At 33.6% G+C, this 11,273-nt stretch overlaps 1 protein-coding gene across 1 annotated transcript; it reads left to right on the top strand.

Moving 5' to 3' along the window:
- The first annotated feature begins 249 nt into the window (after window positions 1–249).
- On the top strand, window positions 250–10,724 carry LOC106121444 (sphingosine kinase 1). Its single transcript, XM_013317127.1, has 3 exons — window positions 250–1,159; window positions 8,907–9,006; window positions 9,424–10,724. Exons 1-3 carry the CDS (start codon window positions 285–287, stop codon window positions 10,270–10,272), a joined length of 1,824 nt encoding a protein of 607 aa, XP_013172581.1. The 5' UTR covers window positions 250–284; the 3' UTR covers window positions 10,273–10,724.
- Window positions 10,725–11,273: the final 549 nt, after the last annotated feature.

Raw genomic sequence — 11,273 nt, 5'->3', positions numbered from 1 at the left:
AATTTTAAATTACATACTTCAAATAACTTAATTAAATTGTTGTTTATTTATTATCTAAACTTTAAATATAAAGAAATTATAAATTTTTAAATCACAATTTATTCATATGCACTATGGTATTTTTTTTTAAACAGCCCAAAAATTATAGAGAAACTTATGAGTGGGATAGACACAATTTTCAAGATGGAGGATCTCCGTTTGCGTTCAATTTGTACCATAGACTAATAGAGTTTCGCCTGCCTGGTGGACAATAAATAAACAGTCAGTTATTTGTCAAATTAGTTATGGCGGAACCAATGTTAGGCAAGGACGTTCCCAACACCATTGAGAAAGAAAATGTTGATTGTAAAGAACAAGTTTATCTTGAAGAAACGTTTTATATTCTATCCAAGAAGAAATCTGTGTTTCGAGTCCGACTAACATCTAAAGGACTGTCGTTGATAAAAGAAACTGATGATAGCTCTAAAGAACAAACGATTCTTTTACGAGACATTATTGGCAGTAAGTGTATGAGAAGCAAGCGTCGCCGTGCAGGGGCTGGTTCCTGTGTTTGTAGTTCACTCGTGGGACCACAGCAGCTTAAAGTTGTAGAAGAGAATAGCGGAGACCTGGACGAAAGTGACATTAGCGCTTATCTATATATTTTCGCGTACACCTTAAAGCGCAGTCGTCGCTCTTTAAAAAGGGAAAGGACAACAATAACATTAAGGTTCCGCTCGTATGATAAATATGAAGATAATTACAAAGAGGCACAAAAATGGAGAACTAGTATTAAGTGTTTAATAGCCAACCAGCCTATAACTACGGTGATCCCACAAAATGATAAGAAGTTGCTTATCTTGCTTAACCCTAAATCTGGGCCGGGGAAAGCGAGAGAGCTGTTTCAGACTAAATCGGCTCCGTTACTCCAAGAAGCAGAAGTTCCATACGACCTGCATATTACTAAATACGCACAATACGCCCGAGAATTCGTTCGCACAAGAAATGTTTACGGTTGGCGCGGTATTGTGGCAGCGGGCGGTGACGGAGTCCTTTTCGAAATACTGAATGGCATGTTTGAACGTCTGGACTGGCAACAGGCCCTAGCAGAGGTGCCCTTGGCTATCCTACCTTGTGGCTCAGGAAATGGCTTGGCCAGGACTATCTGTTATCATTACAAGTAAGTGATTTCTTATCTTTAAATCAATTATATTTCACTGAGGAAAGTATTAAAACATATTTATCATACAGAGCTATCATTTTGGCAAGTGTAGGTACATTTATAGACTACACAAGTTATTTCCAGTATGTTTTTATTTTTGGTGTTTTTTTTTACTTATTTTCTCAGTTCTTTTCCAAATGAAAAGCTGTCATTATATTTCACTTATCTAGTTTTTGTATTGAATATTATTAACAGTAAAGATTCATATTTTGTATGTAATGAATGAAATTTAAACTCCTGATTTAAAAATGTAATAGTTATTATAAAGCTACATTATCTCAGAGAGACATAAGTAATTTCTTTTAACTTCATGCAGACAAAGTTACTAATATTTCCGATTTAACATGATAAATATTACATTTATCATACTTTGAGGTCGAAAGAAAGACTATGAATTATATATTTTAGTTGGACCAACTTAAAAATTGGAATCTTATTGGTTTTTGTATCCATTCTATACTGAAGTTAATTTCAAGTTAATACTTAAAGTTTGAAAATAAAAAATGACTAATCTGTTATAGTATTGTCACAATGAATTCATTAAAACAAAAATATTTTAAAACTAGTTTTTCTATTATCGTGTACGACCTTATGATTATCAACAAGAATAATAATGTTAAATACAAAAAGATAGTAAATTTCGTTTACTATCCTTTAGCAGTTTCCTTTTTTAAGGTCAAAACCATTACTTCGACTCCGACCTCCGTAACCACCTTGAAAAAAGACGCGCTCTCGTTTGCCTTCATTACTTGTTTTTGCACTTTTTTTATTACAATAAATATATGTTCTTTATAGAGGTCTTGGAGACTAACATTCTGATTTGCAAAATATTTACCTATCACGTGGAAATGCGCGTAAAATCTCTAAATAAAGTGGGTATTAAATGACGCGTTCTACAAAATATAAGTTCCAAAAAACACAAAAAGGAAACAAACATTTTTTAAGGGGGCAGTGAAAACCCACGGTTAATGTACAAAATACGAAACATGTCGATTTATTACTGGTTACGTTATGTTCGCTTATTAACTTGTTACAGAAAAATAAGATTACTTCTACCCATTTCTTCATGAAAAAAAATGTTTTGTCGAATTTATTCCCAAAATTATTGATTGCAGTATGAGAAATCTACACTAAGGTTCTCGTTTAGGGCCCAATTACCGAGTCTGAGTAAGTTAAAGATGGAAAGTTAATCCACGTTAATGATTTGTATAATTTTTTGGCTATGAAAATTGAACTTGTGTTCTTTAGAACTTCTAGAACTACCTCTCACACACCGCTTAGACCCCTGCTTACATTAATATGACATTGCAAATTGACTAACATCCTTCATGTGATGAGTGTTTCAAGAGGGGTTACTGCGTATTTTTTATTACGTTTATTACCGGCGGGCGCGAATTGGTTATTGCTGAATTTATTTTTTTGTTTACACCACTGGGTCTTGGTTTACACACGAGTTGGTTGCTTGTAATAAATTGTATGTAAATTTTCATTGTTATTTAACGTTTAATTTCGTATTTTTTTTTCCGCGATATTTATAAATTTTAACAGCAAAATATAATAATAATATTCAAAATTGGTATTTGTGGTTATTATGTGAGTAATTTTTCCTTGTCTTTATTATGATGGGGAATGTGTTATTGAAATTATAAATGCGAAAGTTTGGATGCTTTGAATATCCAGTATGGCCGCATGGATCTCGATGAAATAGATATCGAACACATACTAATTAAGTTTTTTTTTATAATTCCGCGCGGACAGAATCGCTGGCGACTATCTTCTTACTATTATTCTCTATTATCTATCTTACTAATATTATTAATACGAATGTTTAGATGGATGGATGTTTGTTATTACGCATCGTAGCATATAATTTTTAGCTGAAGAAACTGTTTATTAACATGATATTTACATTTTAAAGGCACGTGAGATCAAAGCATTCTGTTCTCTGTTGAAATATTCATTCGTTTTTGAACATGCCGGGAGAATCTTTTCAAAACTACGCTGCAAAATTCAAAATAGCCTAAAGAAAGTGTTTTCAAATACGAAATTCAGTGCGATCGTTTTATCAGTGTAGTTCTCTATTCGTTGTATATATTACGAAAATCTCCACAAATATTCTGAAATAATTCAAACTAAGCATTCGTTTGATTAAACCAGTTTTCCGTAGGTCAAAATAATTATACCATTATGATGAAATCTGTTAGAATAGAGTTACTGTTAAAAAAAACTAAAGTAATTAATACGTATACATCAAAGATATAATCTAAAAGATGGATGAAGTGATAACTTCTGTTCGAGATTCTGAAAGTACATTGTTTCAGTATGTACCAATGAGTTCGAATGGTAAAACATATTTTCAACCCACTCAGTCTTGTTGAAAACAATAGAGATAGCAATATGATTTTCTACTTGTGCAAATTCATTGTTTCAAGTTTAGATATCCCAAGCAAATTGAGACCCAGGTGTTAATTTGGAGAAAATAAATTTAAAAAATCGTTTAATAACAGTCCCTTCTTAGAATCAAATCTAGGACTTGCGGTTAAAAGCTAACTAGGGTGACGAAGCGACCCCAAGTGGGCCTTGGCCTCTGACAACAAAAGTCTCCACTTTCCACGATCCCGTCCCAACCCAGGGTTTGCGGTTACTAGCTACGTTATTTAACCGCTAAGCTTCTGAGTGGTAAATGCTATAAATGTTAATTTATTCATTTTTTATTCTGAACAGAAAAGAATAATACATTTTAAAATAAATAAACCACAATTCTACAGATAAGTAAAAACGTAGCTACATAAACAACAGTGTGCAGAATAAAAAAAGATATATTATTATTGCAAGGACACGTTTCTCACAATGTGTTTCGTTATCATTAAAATTTTAATAATTTAATTTTGTATATTTGTTCTTAATATTTTAAGCTTCTCTAAAAAAAGTTGGTATAGCAAATTGAAGGTTCGTGCCCGGGAAAGACCGAGGTGCAGAAAGTTGCTGGACCAAGCCAAGGCCCACAAAGGGCTGTAGAGATAGGTGATTTTATGCCTCATACAGATGCTGATGGTCAAGCAAAAATGGATTTAATCACTAGAATGAATAGAATGTCATGAATTCAATGTTCCTAAAGATTGAAAATAAAGAAAAATTAGGCGTATCAAAATATCCTTGAAAAGTAGTTAGGACTTTCAATTTGTAAACGTTTGTTCGGCCTAATAATAGTAATTAAATCATTAAAGAGCCACTAATTAAATAACTGATTTAAAGAGTAGGTAAATTGTAAACAGAGTTGCATTCCTTAATTAATAACTAACTGTCGAACTCCGCCCGCGCGGAATTAAAAAATAACTTTATAAGTAGCCTATGAGTTCCTCCAGACTATGTTCTACGTCTGTGTCAAATTATATCCAAATCCGTTCAGCCGTTTACCTTAAAACAAACATACATTTAAACATTTATAATATTAGTATGATATTTCTCTAAGAGCCAATAGCCTAATGGTTAAGGGTACGAATTTCTTATCGGGTGGTCGAGAGTTCCAATCTCACCATGCGACTTATGTTGTAAATCCTAACCCAAGCCTAGAGCATAATTGGAACGGTACAAGAAATATTATTCAATTAACAAAATCTGCTAATATTAAAAAAAAAAATAGCAATACCATCTTACATTGTTTGTGCTAGTGTAGTTCTTAAATGAGGCCTTTTTGGCACATACAGTTAGATTAAAAATATCTATCCTTTTTTGTAAAATGATCTGATAGAATGCCAAATGTTCTTGACCTCATTATTTTTTATAAATGTTCCACATAACATTGTCGTATTTAATCTTATTTGTCCTAAATATGTTTTTACGTAAATCCATATTCAAACGGGAAATGCGTAATATATAAAATTGATTAATTAATTTCCGTAATAGATTTACGTTTTACTTTAATATTACCGAAGAATGCGATTAGAAATATCTTCATACGACAGTTTTTAAGGATAACTTAACACATAAATGGTCTACTTGACCTTGAATATTTAGGGCTACAGACGGAGTAAAGCACTTTTGTACTATGGTACTAAGATCTCTTTTTCTTGAAGTGATAACCGCGCCTGATTGCAACGTCTTTAGCATTCAGGATCTAAGTCGCGTTTAGTGGAAATGGTATTTTAATTGCTCATGGAAATATAGAACAGTCGCATGTCGTGCTCTTGGAAAAGAGGTTTTACTGACTTTGTTTTTTTTATACATGTTAACGTGACAATTAGGACATCGAATATCCTATCATTACTAGCATGGTAATATAACAACACGTCTGTCGTTAATATATCTAGAACATAAACATGATTTTTAACTTTTTACGTCCGAGATTATCGTCGGAAGACAATTTGCCCGTCTGTATGAATGTTTTATGACAAACGATACTGATAAGAATGTTTTACACAGTATTGTATCTTTTATTACACAATTGGAGTAATCTTACATGGATTATTTGGACTAAGGGCTTATTTTATTTGAGCTGTTAGTTTAATTGTACAGTTTGACTAATCAGTTAAAACTGAAGGTGTTTGGCTTTACTAGAACATTTTCGCGTTCGTGTATAGTAAGCCTTAGGTATCACAATCATTGCTTTATGAACTAGATAGCCTAGTTTTGATTATAAACAAGTTTTTTTATTGCCTTTGGTTTCTGCAGCCGATGCCGACGGAAAAAAAATCAGAACATAATTTTTGAAACATCTATCCTTGATCGTATATTTTTCTATCGATATAATTCGTTATGGAACAGAAATTAATACGTTTATATCATCTTAATTATATCTTATATCAAATATATATATATATATATATATATGAAAGAAAGTCGTGTTAGTTACACTATTTATAACTCGAGAACGGCTTTCATGATATGGCTGAAAATTGGCGAGGAGGTAGCTTAGAGCCAGGAGACGGACAAAGGATACTGTTTATTCATTAAAAAAATGTTTTTTTCGAATTTATGCCGTGAAGAGCTGCTTTTTAAATTTTTATATATCCACGTGGACGGAGTCGCGGGCGACGGCTAGTAAAATGTGAAACAAAGAAGGGAAGTATGACATATCTATTATAACTATGCTCTATGTCTGTGATAATGAACAACAAAGAGTATGTAGTAATTAACTAGCCACCGACTAACCTGGATTTGTTTTGATAAGTCGCCTGATAATGTCACAACCGATATAAAATTGCTGCAAATAGGTTCCAAAGTACACGGTAATCTTTTTAATTTGTAGGCTTATAGCTATTTTCCAAGTAAATCAACTAAGCAAAATCAGTATCGATTGCTTGACAAGTAGGCATTTTATTTCAAGGTCAAATCATTTTAAAGGATTTTTATGTCACATTAATATAATTATAGTAACAATTTCTATAATATTGAATTCGCTTAATCTTATTAACAGTACAGTTTTACGATTTATATGAGTTAACACAATTTTATAAATACGTTTCGTCATAGTGCAGTGAAAGCGTAACATAAAAACCGTAACGACAAAGTATTCGGTAACCGTTCCAGTTGTTGTACCAAAATGTATACTTTTAGTCCAAATAAATAAAACTAGAATTTTATGTCTTATTTGATGTATGAATCTATTCTAATATTATAAATGTGAATGTTTGGATGTATGGATAAATAGATGTTAAAAAGATACCTGCGGAACGGCACAACGGATATGGATCAAATTTGGCATAGATGTAAAACATAGTCTTTACAAACATATATACTAATTGTGTTTTTTTAACTCCGCACGGACGGAGTCGCCTGCGAAAGCTAGTTAATAAATGAAATGAAATACTACAATATATTGGCAATAAAAATTAACAATACTATTGCGTTAACAAATATACATATTCAGTTTGTTATTCTTTATACTGGCTTGCCACTGCCTGCACATTTAAAATCGCACATTTTCAAAGTAAATGTGTATGTTTTTGTACAATATTCATTTAGGAAGCGGAAAATTAGTAAAACCGAAATGATAAAAGTCGCGATAAAGTATTTCCTTGACTTGACTTTTGATTAAGAAACATTGGATTATATGTTGGAAACTGTGATTTCGAATTTGTGTATTCATAGACCTGTAGCGCCTTTCTGTCCAGTGCATTGGGCGGTCGCCTAACCGCGCTTTACCCTAATGCCGGCCCTGGAAAAAAACCATAGAGATTTTCAGTTAGTTCATTATCAACTTGTCTGAACAAAATTCGAAAATGTGCCAGTGTATTGACGCAACACTAGCCTAACTAAAATGTCAACTTTCATGTCCCCTCTCTACTCATTGGGACACTGAACTTTGTAACGAATGCACGTCATTCGCGCCAAAGGATTCTAATTAATAATGTCTAAATCTACATATGGGCACATTCCAATCCCTAAAAGAGCTTATGGAATCATCATTGTTTTAGGTTCAGCCTAATGCTTCGCTTTTTCTACTGGCAGCAAGGATTAAAAAAATCCGTTCTTTAACTATTGTATTTGAAACGATCAATTCTTATCGTGCATTTAAAAATACTGTCTTAATAAACATTGTACCACGATAACAACGCGTTCCTTTATCTGCGGGGATAATCATTTCGACTTACGATTACGGCCATGAGAACTAAGACAAGTTTTGAAATCGTAAATAAGATAAGGATTTCTAAAGGTTATATAAATTCCGCTATTTAATTACTATTGTGATTCTTATTAACTAACTTTTAAAAGTGAGGAATTGAGTATAGCAAAGGTGGCGAACAATTGGCACGCTACACAATTTGTGATAGGCAAAAGAAAAAGTGTTTATCGAATATTACTTATATGAGGACCAAACATGAATCCCCTATGTAAAGTTTCCAATATTCGCAAAATATTTTATTTTGGAACGCACAAAAATGGCACGTTGATATATAAAGGTTTGCCACCCCTGGCTTTATAGTAACCATTGTTACGTATGCATTATTACTGTACTTGTCAGCAACTGTCTCACTCTGAGTGGCTTAATCGTCATTAAAGGAGTCATAAAGTATTCATTTAGTAAGGAGAGAGCATTTAGTAGTTAGGTAAGAAAGTAATATGAAAATAACAATAAACATTTTCAATGAATTATTAGTATAGATGTTTTATTTGAAACAATGAAGTATACGTAAACCTCTCGAAATAGTAATGATGTATTTCTTTTGTTCAACTAAAAACAGTTTGTTTGTTCATCACTCTTAACGTGGATTTCCACTGGCAAAATACTTGCATAGAAACATAATTATGCCTCTCGTTCTGCTTGAAAATAATGCCATTAGTGGAAACTTACTGTTACAAGTTAGTGAAGGTCACTCGCTAACATTGAAAACATCATTTCGAGACAAGCGATTTAAATAATAATGACTGAAAAGATGTCTAGACTAGAATATTCATATAATGATTAAAATTATCTTTCGGAACGTTCCGTCTTTAGAAATATTAAGTTGTATTTTTTATTAGTACTTCCATTTTTCCTTTTTATATTCTTGAAAATATAATCTTGAAAATTATTGGTTACTTATTTGTAGTCATTACAGTATTTATGAACAAGTACCTCCTCGTTGTAAGATTCTGGATTTATTGACACGAAACAAAAAGGTTTCCATATTGTTATTCAATTATCTTTTTATTAGGCAAAGTAAACCAGGTCATGAACGTCACGATTCCTTTATTGAATCTAATTACGTTGTAATTGTTTCAGTGAGCCGTACATACGAGAAAACCTTACTGGCATCTCCATGGGCCTGGCTAGGGGCAGGGTAGCACCCATGGACGTCGTCAGGGTTGAAACTAAAACCAATGTAAGCAGAAACATTTAAATCGTATATTGAATTTTCCAATCAATGTTTTCGATTCGATACAGATAGAAATTTCTACATTAACCTTATCGGTATTGCATACTTCTTTATAAAGTTAATCAATATGTTTACAAAATCATCAACAATTTAAGTTACAACGTATATGTAATTAACCTTTTTGTCGTAGCAGTTTCGTTATCCGACGACGATAATATTACACTTTTCAATTGAATGCGTCCGTAACACTCGTAATAAACAAGGAGAGTTGATGCGGATACAATTATTCTTGCTGTTACGTTCATATCTACGCGATTATCGCTCGTGTGACGCATATTTGTCACGACATATGCCACTATTATTCACTCGCAGTTCTGTTTCAACTTGATTTATTATTTCTAATCACTTTCATGTTGATTTCAGATTATGTTCTCGTTCCTGTCTGTCGGCTGGGGTCTGCTCTCCGACATCGATATCGAAAGCGAGCGTCTACGGGCCATCGGTGGACAGAGATTTGCCATATGGGCGCTGGCTAGATTAGTCGGCCTAAGAAAGTACAAAGGGGTAGTTAGTTATGCTAAAATTAAAGATGTTAGCAATCTTCCGAAGCCCAAACTGCCCATCACCCTCAGCCACAGCGTCAGTCAGGACGGCGCGCTCGACTCCCCCGACGCGGAGGCATTCATTGATTGCGACGAGCATTCCGAAGTGTTCACAAACGCCGTCAACGGCAAACATCAGCGGGTCGATTCCTGGTACTCGGTGAATTCTAGGAGGAGTGCATTTTACAGCACGAGAGGTTCCGAGTATCACAGCGTTGCCAGCGGTGGCTCAGAGATGCGGTCCCCGGTGCACGCTTGCATGCACGGCCCGGCTTCCCATCTGCCCTCTCTCATGTCTCAACTGCCCTCCCACTGGGTGCACGAGGAGGGTGAGTTCGTCATGGTCCACGTGTCGTACCAGGCGTACATAGGAGAGGACTTGCTCTTCGCCCCGCGCTCGCAACTCTCCGACGGGGTCATGTGGATGCTTATCATTAAGGCGGGTATTCCAAGATCTCAAATTCTATCGTTCCTCCTGGGCATGGGTCAAGGGACCCATTCCGATGTGAATACAGAGTATATAAAAATGATTCCTGTCAGTGCATTTAGAATAGTTCCCGAGGGATCCGATGGCTACCTGACTGTCGACGGCGAGCTTGTAGAATACGGTCCACTTCAAGCGGAAATATTCCCTAATATAGTTCACCTCCTTGTTCCCGATACAAAATAATACGAGATGTATTCAAATAAGGATATAGATTCTTAAATGACTGATATCAACCTGCCACTTAACCGAGCCTATGTTGAGCAATAAAAGACATAATAATACGTTATTTGAACGGTTGTGGTCAAATCAACCTCTATATTAAATTCTGTTCTCTATTTACTGATGGAAAATTATATTAAGCATTCCATTGAAGTTGTGATTTAATTTTAATATTGTATAACTACTGCAATAATAATTTATGGATTTGTTTAAGTTAAACTTGTGATATTTTGTTGTAAGCTATTCAAAAACAATCACATCTAGTTGCTAGTCAAGGTTGTCAAACATATGGAAATAAGTGCCAAATTTATATTGCACTTGCACACATTTAACCAAGGAATTGATTATTTAATGCAATTTTATTTGTTTAAACAAGTTTTTATTTACTAATATTTAAATGAAGCTAAGCTTTGAAATAATTTAACCTATTTTATAAAAACTATTTTCAATTTCATTTTAAACAATATGTTACTTTACAAATAAATTGTTTATATGTGTTAAATTATAAATTGTACATATTTTTTGTCACTTAAACAAATTGGAACTGAAATAATGCATTAAGAAAAAAATTATTAATATATTTATTAATAGTTTTCTATTTTATTATATTAGTTCTATTCACTGATCTCTATACATGGACAGGTAATTGCTTGGAAATGACAGCTTTAGCATCATTCCGACTTACACACTTATTCAAGTTCCTAGAAATTATTTCTATCACTCTTTTTAGTTTGTATCTTCACCACCGCTATCAACCGTAACTATCAGCGCCAAATGGCTAAAGTCAAATAGGCACAAAATATCACGGTTTTAGCCTGTCCGTGTAAAGAGTTCAGTGGTTGTATTACTTGATATCCACAGAATAAAAGAGTATTAGGCTCTTTTCAATTCAAGCATTTAAAGCCTTGGTGTCCACTTAGACAATATTTAAGATAAAACTTGCCCAATTATTATGTATGAGATAT

Source organism: Papilio xuthus, unplaced genomic scaffold, assembly GCF_000836235.2.
Source record: "Papilio xuthus unplaced genomic scaffold, Pxut_1.1 DF826945.1, whole genome shotgun sequence".
Taxonomy (NCBI): Eukaryota; Metazoa; Arthropoda; class Insecta; order Lepidoptera; family Papilionidae; genus Papilio; species Papilio xuthus.
This window is presented reverse-complemented; position numbering and strand designations above follow the sequence as displayed.

What these genes read in the sequence shown, in the direction of transcription:
- LOC106121444 (XM_013317127.1), top strand. Translation starts at nt 285, where the DNA reads ATGGCGGAACCAATGTTAGGCAAGGACGTTCCCAACACCATTGAGAAA. An exon ending in ACTATCTGTTATCATTACAA is followed by an intron (nt 1,160 to 8,906) that starts GTAAGTGATTTC and finishes TAATTGTTTCAG; the next exon opens with TGAGCCGTACATACGAGAAA. An exon ending in GGGTTGAAACTAAAACCAAT is followed by an intron (nt 9,007 to 9,423) that starts GTAAGCAGAAAC and finishes TGTTGATTTCAG; the next exon opens with ATTATGTTCTCGTTCCTGTC.